This window comes from Oncorhynchus clarkii, chromosome 20 (genome assembly GCF_045791955.1).
Source record: "Oncorhynchus clarkii lewisi isolate Uvic-CL-2024 chromosome 20, UVic_Ocla_1.0, whole genome shotgun sequence".
Classification (NCBI taxonomy): domain Eukaryota; kingdom Metazoa; phylum Chordata; class Actinopteri; order Salmoniformes; family Salmonidae; genus Oncorhynchus; species Oncorhynchus clarkii.
The window spans coordinates 17,978,009-17,993,520 of NC_092166.1; the positions used below are offsets into that span (position 1 = coordinate 17,978,009).

At 43.5% G+C, this 15,512-nt stretch overlaps 1 protein-coding gene across 2 annotated transcripts in view; it reads right to left on the reverse strand.

The window, feature by feature from the left end:
- Nucleotides 1-8,954: 8,954 nt before the first annotated feature.
- The window catches only part of LOC139376027 (enhancer of polycomb homolog 1-like), a 49,215-nt gene continuing 42,657 nt past the window's right edge, over nucleotides 8,955-15,512 (reverse strand). The window contains exons 11-14 of one of the 2 annotated variants that reach the window (XM_071118107.1): nucleotides 11,703-11,827; nucleotides 11,386-11,527; nucleotides 10,667-11,039; nucleotides 8,955-10,369 (exon numbers count right to left, since the gene is read on the reverse strand). In XM_071118107.1, the coding sequence (XP_070974208.1) occupies nucleotides 10,297-10,369; nucleotides 10,667-11,039; nucleotides 11,386-11,527; nucleotides 11,703-11,827 (713 nt within the window). In that variant the 3' untranslated portion in view covers nucleotides 8,955-10,296. The remainder of the gene's footprint in view (nucleotides 10,370-10,666; nucleotides 11,040-11,385; nucleotides 11,528-11,702; nucleotides 11,828-15,512) is intronic. The other variant, XM_071118108.1, reaches the window with a different exon arrangement.

The window sequence follows — 15,512 nt, forward strand, 5'->3', positions numbered from 1 at the left end:
TTCTCTGTCCTCCACTCATTACCTGCATTAATGGCACCTGTTTGAATTGGTTATCAGTATAAAAGAGACCTGTCCACAACCTCAAACAGTCACACTCCAAACTCCACTATGGCCAAGACCAAAGAGCTGTCAAAGGACACCAGAAACAAAATTGTAGACCTGCACCAGGCTGGGAAGACTATTCAGTGCAATAGGTAAGCAGCTTGGTTTGAAGAAATCAACTGTGGGAGCAATTATTAGGAAATGGAAGACATACAAGACCACTGATAATCTCCCTCAATCTGGGGCTCCATGCAAGATCTCACCCGTGGGGTCTAAATGATCACAAGAACGGTGAGCAAAAATCTCAGAACCACACGGGTGGACCTAGTGAATGACCTGCAGAGAGCTGGGACCAAAGTAACAAAGCCTACCATCAGTAACGCACTACGCCGCCAGGGACTCAAATCCTGCAGTGCCAGACATGTCCCCCTGCTTAAGCCAGTACATGTCCAAGCCCGTCTGAAGTTTGCTAGAGAGCATTTGGATGATCCAGAAGAAGATTGGGAGAATGTCATATGGTCAGATGAAACCAAAATATAACTTTTTGGTAAAAACTCAACTCGTCGTGTTTGGAGGACAAAGAATGCTGAGTTGCATTCAAAGAACACCATACCTACTGTGAAGGATTTGTACCGGTCCTTCTGGACAAGTCAGTTAAAAATGACACATACAGTGCCTTGCGAAAGTATTCGGCCCCCTTGAACTTTGCGACCTTTTGCCACATTTCAGGCTTCAAACATAAAGATATAACACTGTATTTTTTTGTGAAGAATCAACAACAAGTGGGACACAATCATGAAGTGGAACGACATTTATTGGATATTTCAAACTTTTTTAACAAATCAAAAACTGAAAAATTGGGCGTGCAAAATTATTCAGCCCCTTTACTTTCAGTGCAGCAAACTCTCTCCAGAAGTTCAGTGAGGATCTCTGAATGATCCAATGTTGACCTAAATGACTAATGATGATAAATACAATCCACCTGTGTGTAATCAAGTCTCCGTATAAATGCACCTGCACTGTGATAGTCTCAGAGGTCCGTTAAAAGCGCAGAGAGCATCATGAAGAACAAGGAACACACCAGACAGGTCCGAGATACTGTTGTGAAGAAGTTTAAAGCCGGATTTGGATACAAAAAGATTTCCCAAGCTTTAAACATCCCAAGGAGCACTGTGCAAGCGATAATATTGAAATGGAAGGAGTATCAGACCACTGCAAATCTACCAAGACCTGGCCGTCCCTCTAAACTTTCAGCTCATACAAGGAGAAGACTGATCAGAGATGCAGCCAAGAGGCCCATGATCACTCTGGATGAACTGCAGAGATCTACAGCTGAGGTGGGAGACTCTGTCCATAGGACAACAATCAGTCGTATATTGCACAAATCTGGCCTTTATGGAAGAGTGGCAAGAAGAAAGCCATTTCAAAAAGATATCCATAAAAAGTGTTGTTTAAAGTTTGCCACAAGCCACCTGGGAGACACACCAAACATGTGGAAGAAGGTGCTCTGGTCAGATGAAACCAAAATTTAACTTTTTGGCAACAATGCAAAACGTTATGTTTGGCGTAAAAGCAACACAGCTGAACACACCATCCCCACTGTCAAACATGGTGGTGGCAGCATCATGGTTTGGGCCTGCTTTTCTTCAGCAGGGACAGGGAAGATGGTTCAAATTGATGGGAAGATGGATGGAGCCAAATACAGGAAAACCTGATGGAGTCTGCAAAAGACCTGAGACTGGGACGGAGATTTGTCTTCCAACAAGACAATGATCCAAAACATAAAGCAAAATCTACAATGGAATGGTTCAAAAATAAACATATCCAGGGGTTAGAATGGCCAAGTCAAAGTCCAGACCTGAATCCAATCGAGAATCTGTGGAAAGAACTGAAAACTGCTGTTCACAAATGCTCTCCATCCAACCTCACTGAGCTCGAGCTGTTTTGCAAGGAGGAATGGGAAAAAATGTCAGTCTCTCGATGTGCAAAACTGATAGAGACATACCCCAAGCGACTTACAGCTGTAATCGCAGCAAAAGGTGGCGCTACAAAGTATTAACTTAAGGGGGCTGAATAATTTTGCACGCCCAATTTTTCAGTTTTTGATTTGTTAAAAAAGTTTGAAATATCCAATAAATGTCGTTCCACTTCATGATTGTGTCCCACTTGTTGTTGATTCTTCACAAAAAAATACAGTTTTATATCTTTATGTTTGAAGCCTGAAATGTGGCAAAAGGTCGCAAAGTTCAAGGGGGCCGAATACTTTCGCAAGGCACTGTACCTGAGACAATCAGGTCTGACCCAGACCCATGACATTATTTAGAATTCTGGATCCGGACCATCTCAAATTCTGGATAGAGTCTTGGGTATTCGGGTGCAGATGGATCTGTGAAGACCTCTAGGAGACCATAAGTGTCTGTTACCTCAGGCTTTGTTTTGTGTGCATGTGTTTATGTAGTGTGCACATGTGGTACAGTATATTCAGAAAGTATTCAGACCCCTTCACTTTGTTACAGCCTTATTCTAAAATGGATTGAATAAATGTTTCCCTCATCAATCTACACACATTACCGCGTAATGACAAAGCAAAGACAGTTTTGTAGGCATTTTAGCAAATTTATAAAAAATGTAAATACCTTATTTATGTAAGTATTCAGACCCTTTGCTATGAGACTCAAATTACCTCAGGTGCATCCTGTTTCCATTGATCATCCTTGATGTTTTTACAACTTGATAGGAGTCCACCAGAGCAAAAACCAAGCCATGATGTCAAAGGAATTGTCTATAGAGCTCAGAGACAGGATTGTGTCGATGCACATATCTGGGGATGGGTACCAAAAACATTCTGCAGCATTGAAGGTCCACAAGAACACAGTGGCCTCCATCATTCATAAATTGAAGAAGTTGGGAACCACCAAGACTCTTCCTAGAGCTGGCCACCAGGCCAATCTGCGCAATCATGGGAGAAGGCCCTTGGTCAGGGAAGTGACCAAGAACCCGATGGTCTCTCTGACAGAGCTCCAGAGTTCCTCTGTGGAGATGGGAGATCCTTCCAGAAGGACACCCATCTCTGCAGCACTCCACCAATCAGGCCTTTATGGTAGAGTGGCCAGAAAGAAGACACTCTTCTCTAAAAGGCATGACAGCCCGCTTGGAGTTTGCCAAAACGGCACCTAAAGGCTTCTCAGACCATGAGAAACAAGATTCTCTCGTTTGATGAAACCAAAATGGAACTCCTTGGCCTGAATGCCAAGCGTCACGTCTGGAGGAAACGAGGCACCTGGCCAATAGGATCCCTACAGGGAAGCATGGTGGTCGCAGCAGATGTTTTTCAGTGGCAGGGACTGGGTGACTAGTTAGGATCGAGGCAAAGATGAACGGAGCAAAGTACAGAGATCCTTGATGAAAACCTGCTCCAGAGCGCTCAAGACCTCAGACTGGGGCGAAGGTTCACCTTCCTTCAGGACAATGACCCTAAGCACACAGCCAAGACAACGCAGGAGTGGCTTCAGGACAAGCCTCTAAATGTCCTTGAGTGGCCCAGCAAGAGCCCAGACTTGAACCCGATCGAACATCTCTGTAGAGAAAATAGCTGTGCAGCGACGCTCCCCATCCAACCTGGCTTAGTTTGAGAAGATCTCCCCAAATACAGGTATGCCAAGCTTGAAGCCTCATAAGACTCAGGGCTATAATCGCTGCGAAAAGTGCTTCAACTACTCTTTTCTCTGTATATATCAATGATGTTGCTCTTGCTGCGGGTGATTCCCTGATCCACCTCTACGCAAACAACACCATTCTGTATACATCTGGCCCTTCTTTGGACACTGTGCTAACAAAACACCAAACGAGCTTCAATGCCATACAACACTCCCTTCTGAGACCTCCAACTGCTTTTAAATGCAAGTAAAACTAAGTGCATGCTCTTCAACCGATTTCTGCCCGCACCCTCCCGCCCGACTAGCATCACTACCCTGGACGGTTCTGACTTAGAATATGTGGACAACTACAAATACCTAGGTGTCTGGTTAGACTGTAAACTCTCCTTCCAGACTCACATTAAGCATCTCCAATCCAAAATTCAATCTAGAATCGGCTTCCTATTTTGCAACAAAGCCTCAAGCCTCATGCTGATAGTCGTAAAACTGACTATCCTACCAATCCTTGACTTCCTTCCTTCGGCTATGTAATTTACAAAATAGCCTCCAACACTCTACTCAGCAAATTGGATGCAGTCTATCACAGTGCCATCCGTTTCATCACCAAAGCCCCATGTACTACCCACCACTGCGACCTGTATGCTCTCGTTGGCTGGCCCTCACTACATATTTGTTGCCAAACCCACTGGCTCCAGGTCAAGTCTTTGCTAGGTAAAGCCCCACCTTACCTCAGCGGTCACCATAGCAACACCCACCCATATTTTTTATTTATTTAATTTTACCTTTATTTAACTAGGCAAGTCAGTTAAGAACAAATTCTTATTTTCAATGACGGCCTAGGAACAGTGGGTTAACTGCCTGTTCAGGGGCAGAACGACAGATTTGTACCTTGTCAGCTTGGGGGTTACTAGTCCAACGCTCTAACCACTAGGCTACCCTAACGCCCCAAAGCATGCGCACCAGCAGGTATATTTCACTGGTCATCCCCAAAGCCAACACTTCCTTTGGCCGCCTTTCCTTACAGTTTACTGCTGCCAATAACTGGAACGAATTGCAAAAATCACATCTCCCTATCTAACTTTAAGCATCAGCTGTCAGAGCAGCTTAGCGATCACTGTACCTGTAAACAGCACACCCAACTACCTCATCCCCATATTAATTATTTTGCTCCTTTGCACCCCAGTACCGCTACTTGCACACTCATCTTCTGCACATCTATCACCCGTGTTTAATGCTATACTGTAATAATTTTGCCACGATGGCCTACTTATTGCATCACTCCCCTTATCCTACCTCATTTGCAAATACTGTATATAGACTTTCTCCATTGTATTATTGACTGTATGTCTGTTTATTCCATGTGTAACTCTGTTGTTTGTGTCACACTGCTTTGCTTGATCTTAGCCAGGTCGCAGTTGTAAATGACTCAATTACTGACAGTTGTGGCTGCTTTGTGTGATGTATTGTCTACCTTGTCCTTTGTGCAGTTGTCTGTGCCCAGTAATGTTTGTACCGTGTTTTGTGCTGCTACCATGCTGTGTTGCTGCTTGCTAGGTTGTCATCTTAGGTCTCTCTCTATGTAGTATTGTGTTGTCTTTGTCGTGATTTGTGTTTTTAATCCCAGTCCCGCAGGCCGTCATTGTAAATAAGAATTCTCTCTTAACTGACTTGCCAAGTTAAATGAAGTCCACCACCCAATGAACATCCAGCCCACTTGACACAACTGTGGGAAGCATTGGCGTCAACATGGGCCATCATCCCTGTGGAACGTTTGACACCTTGTAGAGTCCATGCCCGACAAATCGAAGCTGTTCTGAGAGCAAAAGGGGGTGCAACTCCATTTTAGGAAGCTGTTCCTAATGTTTTAGACACTGCACCACTTCTGACCAGAGCCGAGCCAGATTACATTTTAATCCAGCGTTTCCCAAACTTTGTCCTGGGGACCACAAGGGCTGCGCATCTTGTTTTTTTGCCATAACACTACACATGATTCAATTAATGATCTCAAGCTTTGATTTGAATCAGTTGTGTAGCCTCTAGGGGGAAAAACAAAACGTGCAGCCCTTTGGGTCCCCAGGATCAAGTTTGGGAAAAATGGTTTGTCATTTAGCAGATGCTCTTACCCAGTGATTTACGGGAGCAATCAAGGTTAGGTGCCTTGCTCAAGGGCACAGATTTTTCACCTAGTCAGCTTGAGGCCTGGTAAGACATTGTTTACTAGATAGGGTTGCCATTTGGTATGTCATCACCAGTTCCAACAAATCTCTATTAAACTGTAGTTTAGATTAACCCATCACCACTAAGCTCAGGGTCGCACTTAAATAGCAAACAGAAGAAAACCGACCAAAACACCAGAACTTGTCCAATGAGACATTATTTTCGGTTGCAAAATGAATACAACCCTGCATCTCCTAGGATCTGGAGTGAGGGTTCCCCTAGGTCACATATGTCAGAGTCAAGGCCCGCGGGCCACATCCGGCCCGCAAGAAGGTTTTTTACGGCCCCTGGGATGATCTTGATTTATTATTAGAACCGGCCCGCAGCAAGCCGGCAGCCCGCAGATCTTTTACACGCACCAATACTACATTTCCCACAATGCAAAGGTGACGCACCGAGCAGTAGGCTGCTTCATTTCAATATTTATTGGCACAGCAGTCGTCAGCATCACAGTAAAATTAACTTTCAGATACCCATCAAAAATGGCAAAACGGAAGGTGGATACTGAGAACCGGGGGTTTCAAACAAGGTGGGAGTCGGAGTATATGTTCACGAAGGTAGCTGGAAAACCTGTGTGTCTTCTGTGTGGAGAAAGTGTGGCGGTACTGAAAGAGTATAATCTGAGACGACATTATGAAACGAAACACGCGGACAAAAACAAGAATATGGACATGGAACAAAGGCTACAAAAGGCAGAGGAATTAAAACGAGGCCTCAAATCTCGACAGGCTCTGTTCAAAAAAGCCAAATCACAAGGCCAGGCTGCTGTCAAGGCCAGTTTTATTTTGGCAGAAGAGATCGCTAAATCAGCCCGGCCATTTACGGAGGGGGATTTCATCAAAAACTGCATGATTAAAGTTTGTGACGAAGTTTGCCCAGAAAAAAGGCAACTCTTTTTAAATGTGAGTCTGAGCAGAAACACCATTGCCGAGAGAGTAGACCAGTTGTCCATCAATCTAAAAGAGCAGCTTGTGAAAAAGGGAAAAGATTTTATTGCATATTCCTTGGCTGTGGATGAGAGCACCGACATTTCTGACATTGCCCAGTTGTCAATTTTCATCCGCGGAGTGGACTCCAGCCTAAGCGTGACAGAGGAGTTTTTGGCTTTACGTCCTATGCATGGCACAACTACGGGGCATGATTTGTATGAAGAGGTGTCAAGATGTGTAAATGAGATGGAGCTGCCTTGGGAAAAACTCGTGGGTTTGACAACCGACGGAGCACCTGCGATGTGTGGACACAGGAGCGGACTGGTGGCGAAGATACGGGAAAAGATGCAAGAGGAAAACGCGACAGGTGAGCTGACAGCTTATCATTGTATCATACACCAGGAAGCGTTGTGCGGTAAAGCCTTGAAAATGGAGCATGTAATGAGCATCATCACGCGCACAGTTAACTTTATCAGAGCCAAAGGTTTGAATCACCGCCAGTTCAAGGCATTTCTGACGGAGTTAGAAACGGAGCATGGTGATTTGCCTTATCACACAGAGGTGCGATGGCTAAGCCAGGGAAAGGTGCTTCAAAGATGTTTCGAGCTTCGTGAGGAGATTTGTCTATTCTTGGACAGCAAAGGGAAAGACACAACACAACTCCGAGACGAAATGTTTCTGTGTGAAATGGCTTTTCTGTGTGACATTACGAGTCATCTGAATGCAATAAACTTGCAGCTGCAGGGTCGGGATCGTGTCATCTCTGATATGTACAGTACAGTGAAGGCATTTAAAACCAAACTGACTCTGTGGGAGACGCAGATGCGGAAAGAAAATTTGAGCCACTTTCCCAGCTGCCAGACCATGAAAGAGAAGCTCTCTACCAGTGCGTTCCCGAGCACACAGTTGGCTGATAAAATAGGTATGCTTACCACTGACTTTCGACGCCGATTTGCTGACTTTGAAGCACAAAAAAGCAGGTTGGAACTGCTCGGTAACCCATTTGCTGTTGACGTGGAAAGCTCACCACCAAACCTCCAAATGGAGTTGATTGACCTCCAATGCAATGATGCACTGAGGGAAAAATATGCGGCAGTGGGTGCTGCGGAGTTTGCCCGTTTCCTCCCCGGCACAATGCCCCAGCTGCGCATCCAGGCTGCTCAAACGTTGTCTATGTTTGGCAGCACATACCTGTGTGAACAACTGTTTTCTTTGATGAACCTGAACAAAACATCACACAGAAGTCGACTTACTGCTGAACACCTCCACTCAATTCTGAGGATTTCTTCAGCTCAGAGCCTTACCCCGAACATTGATGAACTTGTGGAAAAGATGGGACACCACCAAGTATCACCCTCAACCTCAAACAAGTGAACATTACTGTGCAATCACATATTTAGAGTTTTTACTCAGTTCAAGTTTAAAAGTTAAAATTTAATATTTGTTTTCACTGCATGTTACTTCTCCTTAAACAAAGTGTTGTTTTTGATTAATAGATTTTTGCACTTTATTTTTTTGTATTTCAATCCAATTATATTTTAAAAATATTTCAGTTGAGTGGATGATAGAAAATTGCTATTATTGTTTTTTCTTTGAAGTAAATTTAGCCCACTTTTGCTAAAATAGAAAATATAGTCTACTTACTGATGGTGCCTTGAATACCGGTTTCTTTCATTTAATGTTCATGTTATGGGGATATTTATATAAAGGAAATTTGTCTTTTGTGTCTGTTGAAAATTAAAGATTACTGACAGAGCCATAAGAAAATATTGCTTTATTTATCTGATCATATTGTAATATATTTGTTAGGTTTTCAGTAGGTTCAATTAGGTTCACTAGACTATATGCGTCATTTAAAATTTTTTTAATGAACATTCGAACAGTCCGGCCCTCGTCTTGTAGCTGATTTTTTTATTTGGCCCTCCGTCCATTTGACTTTGACACCCCTGCCCTAGGTACAGATCTAGCATCAGCTTCCTCTCCCCCAATCCTAACCTTAACCATTAGTGGGGGAAATGCAAAACTAAACCAAGATCGGTGTCTAGGGTAACTTCACCCTACCATGAACACATGAGACAATGTGAATTTGAGACAAAAAAACAAGACATGCTGGTCCAAACAATGCCCTGGGTTTTATTTGTGAGAATTCAGGAGGATTTTCTCGTTCATTTAGAGGGTCTCAAAGAAAAAACCTCATGGATCAATTATGATGCCATTGGAATGGGCATTCAGATTGTGGTACAAAAACTAACCAGTAGCCTTGCTAAGTACCGTACTCTTCACAGAAGAGAGCTTGTATTTCCAAGAGGAAGGCACCCGATACGTGTTGTTTACCTTGGCCTGGCAGCCTTCAGGAGAATTATTCTAAAAGCAAAGAAATTTATTTTTATACATTTTTCGTTATGTATAAACTGGAATGATACATGTAGTCAAACAGTTACTGCATTCGTCTCCCTTATATTTCATCAACAAGTAACAAAATAATGAAGTTTCATTAAGGAGCATACAATCATTATCAAAAAAACGGAAGGGGGGGGTTTACAAAAATATAAAAAAATTCAGAAAATAATTGGGGAAGGCATCTTAAACAGGTAATCCGACAACAAACCAGAGCTAAATCATAAAAGCAGCATTAACCCAAACAAACTAGTGCTTAGATAAGTCAGACAGCAGTGACTTCTGAGAAGAAACTTCATCCTCATTTTGTTACTTGTCTCAAAAACAATTCAAAATGGAAGTTCTTAAGCAACCGATTACCCACCGACTGACATCAGGACCTGAGTGGCCTTAAATCCACAGCCATCAACTCTGTATGAATGCATGTCACCATTTGTTTCCATGATACAATGAACCAACAACCAGGAATCTGTGAGAGGACCGCCTGGTTATGTTCACAATACACAAAATACAGAGAAGTTCATAGCTACCTAAACACATCGACTACAGCACGGGAAGCAATGAGGGAAGAGTTTACAAAAAAATAACAATTAAAACAAAAACAAACTGAATTTTTCCCCCTAAACACTGCACAATAAATAGATAACAGCAGGTTCCACACCATGCACTGACGTGACGACACGGTTGTACAACTCCTCACACCACTTGCAGTTTGTCTTTTGAAAATGTTTAATCTCAAGTGCAAAACATCACAAATGAACAATTTCTGTATTCAAGTAATGTTATATACAAGGGTGGTAGGGTATTACAAATATGCACTACTGTACATACAATTGCCATATTCATAATTTACAGACGTTGATATTTCTTAACAGTAAAAAAAAAAAGAGAGAAAAAGACAAGCATTGCAATTAAGTCCCAACAGTTGCCATGGAGACAGTGTTGCATGCTGTGTGTGCGCATACCACTGCCCCTTCCTTGCATTCACAACTCTACGATGCATAGCACCTAAATGAGTTCCCGGCTGAGCCCTTAGTCCTGCCTGTGTTTGGAGGCTACGTGACCTCCATGGCCACTGTGTTGTCCGATATGCTGTTTAGTGCTGGCTTGTCTTGATCCTGATTTTCCCTGGATGCAGGTGGAGAGAAAATATGAACAAATCAAAATCAAAGACTGCTCAACAATATCTACATTCATTATTGACTCCAATGGACCGGTAGGTAATATTCCTGAAGCAGCAGTTTAAGCCACGGTGATCTGAACACTGAGTAATGGTCAATTTCTCTACACTGTGTCCCAAACTGACTCTATTCCCTCTGTAGTATACTACAGCTCTATCGGAGCCCTGGTCAATAGTGCACTATGAAGGGATTAGGGTGCCATTTGTGACAGGCACACACATCCACCCCCCCCCCCCCCCCTCACCTTGGCACAATGTCCATTGACGGGGTGTTTGTGGAGACCTTGGGCATTTGACAGTTAGCGGCCAGCTTTAAGGCAGATGACGACACAGCGACGTGGGCGTGGCTTAGTGTCCGGGGTATGTGGCGCTTGGTGAGGACCCCCCCAGCAGGACCCCCGAGTGAGGACATGCTCAGACGGAGGTTGTTGTTGTTCCCCATCAGGACCTGAGTGGCAGTGGACTTGGCAGCATTGGTGTGGGGGGTGCCGTTGTTGAAAGTGCTGGGCAAGAGGAAGGGGGAGGAGGGGGTAGTGGTGGTCAGAGGGCTAGGGGTGGAGGTGGGGGCAGCAGGCGACAGAGATGCTGTGCTAGTGAGGTGCAAGCCCTTGTAGACACCTGTTGGAAGGGAGAACAGAACACAAATCATTAAGTCTGCATGGTTCTCGCTGAAGCTATACAAGCAGTATCCCCTTTGATCAGTTCCAACTTTTTGTTTGCTTCTGTGAAAGCTCTGCGTTTAATTGGAAAAGCACTTGCACGTCTGAGATTACTTGTTGCAGGTGAGTGGGAATTATTTGATGATATGTTGAAAGAAAAAGAAACTTGCACACTAACCTTACCGGCCTTATGGCATTGGTCAGTTTACAAAGTCCAAAGTAATACCTACAAAAGCAATGTGCGAGTTTCTCTTTTCTTTCAAGCTCTTCTTTTAATACAAACGCTTTGGTGCAGTCAATGTTACCTGAGGGTGAAAGGACCCCGTTGACCCCACAACCCGGCCCTTCCTCATCCTTAGTCTTCAAGGCCAGCAGCTGGTCTGTGGTCACCAGGGCAGTTGCAGCAAACTGGGCACTGGCAGAATCTAACATCTTGGAGACCAAAAGCTGGAAGAGGAGGACAAGAACTTATTAACACAAAACTGAAGAGACTACCTGAGATGGACAGAGAATGGAGCTATATGTAACATGCATCTCAAGCGTAGGAGTGCAGATCTAGGATCAGGTCCCTCCTAGATCAGTAATCGAATACTGAACAGCCCAGGTCAGAGAGCAGGCTAACCTGTGTGCTGTTGGCAGTGGAGGAGGCGCTGTTGGCTTGTTGCTGCTGTTGGATCTGTTCAAGCTGCTGTTTCTGCATCAAGGCCAGCTGCTCCTGATGCTGCTGGTATTGTTGGGCGGTGAAAGCTGCAGGAAACAGAGAGAGAAAAGAGAACCGCTCACTTCAATATGGGGTGCAACCAATTTTCCGTCCAATCTTTTTGTCACTGTGCAAATTTCAGGTCTGCTGAGCACAAACTTGAATGTTGTGAAAATTCTGTACAACTTCCAGCGTGCGTTTACTGTGAACACGGAAGTTGAACCCGCTTTAAGTTAGTTTCAGACATTGGTCAAGTAGGCTACTGTGGATGATCATAATGTAGACCTACCATCAAAAAACAATGGGGAATGCATCCCATAACATGGAAATAGGTGTTCTATCACTCAGCCTATAATAGCAGCCAATGTAGACCTATATTCCATGAGACTTTTGAAATAAAAACCATGCAGGGCTCGACATTAACCTGTTTATCCACTTGTCCTTCAGACAAGGAGGTGACTGAACATGTTGTTGTGTTGTTTGATGCAAGAAACCACTTTACAAAATAAAATGCATTAGTATTCCCATACCATTATTTCAAAGAAATCAGAAATGATGCTACCCCTGTGCCCTTTGGCTACTTAGCTTATTCAAGCCAGTCTCAAAATACAACACTGCCGGTTGAAGAACAAAAAAAAGCTCTTTACCCAACTCACTTTTCACATAGGTCTAGAAATGTACATGTTCTGTGCTCTTGTAAGAAGCAATCACTACCCCATTGCTCACTACAAATTAGCTATAACTGGGCCTTTAACTCCCTAACTAGTAAAGGATATGAACAAAATGTGCCCAAGTCGCTACATGCGCTTGTTTTGAAAGCGAGAGCTGCATCTACTCACGACTGCTCATACTGTAAACAGTCTAGTTCAAAGTGACTGGCACAGATGCATTATGGCAATGGTCTATTTGCATATAGGCCAACTGCAACTCTGATTGGTTACGACACACCGATCTGTGTAGAGTACGGGCCTGAGTTATAACTGTCAGTGCAATAGAATCCTACTCCGATGCGTTCTGCCTACAACAAAATGTCATGCAAAGTTTTGCACAGTTCCTTTTGTTTCTGGAATGTTGCATTGAACGCTTAGAATCAACACACTATTAGCCACTAACATAAGGAATTGTTTTAAGATGGTCATACCAAGGATTATTTCTATTTAATTTCTATTTAATTTATATTTAATTTAAGACCCTACGGGGCATGATTTGTATGAAGAGGTGTCAAGATGTGTAAATGAGATGGAGCTGCCTTGGGAAAAAACAACCGACGGAGCACCTGCGATGTGTGGACACAGGAGCGGACTGGTGGATGGGAAAAGATCATGAGCTGACAGCTTATCATTGTATCATACACCAGGAAGCGTTGTGCGGTAAAGCCTTGAAAATGGAGCATGTAATGAGCATCATCACGCGCACAGTTAACTTTATCAGAGCCAAAGGTTTGAATCACCGCCAGTTCAAGGCATTTCTGACGGAGTTAGAAACGGAGCATGGTGATTTGCCTTATCACACAGAGGTGCGATGGCTAAGCCAGGGAAAGGTGCTTCCCTTCGTGAATAGATTTGTCTGTTCTTGGACAGCAAAGGGAAAGACACAACACAACTCCGAGACGAAATGTTTCTGTGTGAAATGGCTTTTCTGTGTGACATTACGATGAATGCAATAAACTTGCAGCTGTCGGGATCGTGTCATCTCTGATATGTACAGTACAGTGAAGGCATTTAAAACCAAACTGACTCTGTGGGAGACGCAGATGCGGAAAGAAAATTTGAGCCACTTTCCCAGCTGCCAGACCATATCTCTACCAGTGCGTTCCCGAGCACACAGTTGGCTGATAAAATAGGTATGCTTGCCGCTGACTTTCGACGCCGATTTGCTGACTTTGAAGCACAAAAAAGCAGGTTGGAACAACCCATTTGCTGTTGACGTGGAAAGCTCACCACCAAACCTCCAAATGGAGTTGATTGACCTCCAATGCAATGATGCACTGAGGGCAAAATATGCGGCAGTGGGTGCTGCGGAGTTCGCCCGTTTCCTCCCCGGCACAATGCCCCAGCTGCGCATCCAGGCTGCTCAAACGTTGTCTATGTATCAAAAACATTACTGTGCAATCACATATCAGTTCAAGTTTAAAAGTTAAAATTTAATATTTGTTTTCACTGCATGTTACTATTTGTTTTTGATTAATAGGATAGAAAATTGAAGTAAATTTAGCCCACTTTTGCTAAAATAGAAAATATAGTCATTTTAATGTTCATGTTATGGGGATATTTATATAAAGGAAATTTGTCTTTTGTGTCTGTTGAAAATTAAAGATTACTGACAGAGCCATAAGAAAATATTGCTTTATTTATCTGATCATATTGTAATATATTTGAATTTGGCATTACATTACCGCTGTCAGCCAATAGAAACGCATTGAATAACATTCCCCACCAAATCTAAAGTTTGTTCTGATGTGTCTGTCCTACAAAAAAATCAGGAAACAATATTTTTATGTACAGTGCATTTAGAAAATATTCAGACCTTTTTCCACTTTTTGTTATGTTACAGTCTTATTCTAAAGTGGATAAAACATTTTTAAAAGTGTACTCAAATCTACACAACCCTTTGCTATGAGACTCAATTGGGCTCAGGTGCATCCATTGATCATCTGAAATGTTTCTACAATTTGATACGAGTCCACCTGTGTTAAATTCAATTGATGGGACATGATTTGGAAAGGCACACACCTCTCTATATAAGGTCCCACAGTTGACAGTCCATGTCAGAGCAAAAACCAAGCCATGAGGTCGAAAGAGTTGTAGAGCTCCAAGACAGGATTGTGTCGAGGTACAGATGTGGGGAAGGGTACCAAAAACATTATGCAGCATTGAAGGTCCCCAAGAAGAGAAAGGCCTCCATCATTCTTAAATGGAAGAAGTTTGGAACCACCAAGACTCTTCCTAGAGCTGGCCGCCCGGCCAAACTGAGCAATCAGGGGAGATGGGCCTTGGTCAAGAACCCGATGGCTCTAACAGAGCTCCAGAGTTCCTCTGTGGAGATGGAAGAACCTTCCAGAAGGACAACCATGCAACAATCCCTGCAGCACTCCACCAATCAGGCCTTAAATGGTAGTGTGGCCAGACAGAAGCCACTCATCTGTAAAAGGCACATGACAGCCTCTCAGACCATGAGAAACAAGATTCTCTGGTCTGATGAAACCAAGATTGAACTTTTTGGCCTGAATGCCAAGCGTCATGTCTGGAGGAAATCTGGCACCGCTCATCACCCGGACAATTCCATCCCTATGGTGAAGCATGGTGGTGGCAGCATCATGCTGTGGGGATGTTCTTCAGCGGCAGGGACTGGGAGACTAGTCAGGATCGAGGTAAAGCTTAACAGAGCAAAGTACAGAGAGATCCTTGATGAAAACCTGCTCCAGAGCGCTCAGGACCTCAGACTGGGGTGAATGATCACCTTCCAACAGGACAATGACCCTAAGCACACAGTCAAGACCATGCAGGGACAAGTCTCTGAATGTCCTTGAGTGGCCCAGCCAGAGCCCGGACTTGAACCCAATCGAACATCTCTGGAGAGATCTGAAAATAGCTGTCAGTATTTTTGCTTTGTCATTATGGGGTAGTGTGTGTAGATTGAGGATAAAAATAAATAAATTTTAGAATAAGGCTGTACCGTAACAAAATATCCCCTTATTTTAAGCACCAAACTATCTCCATACATACACTTCCA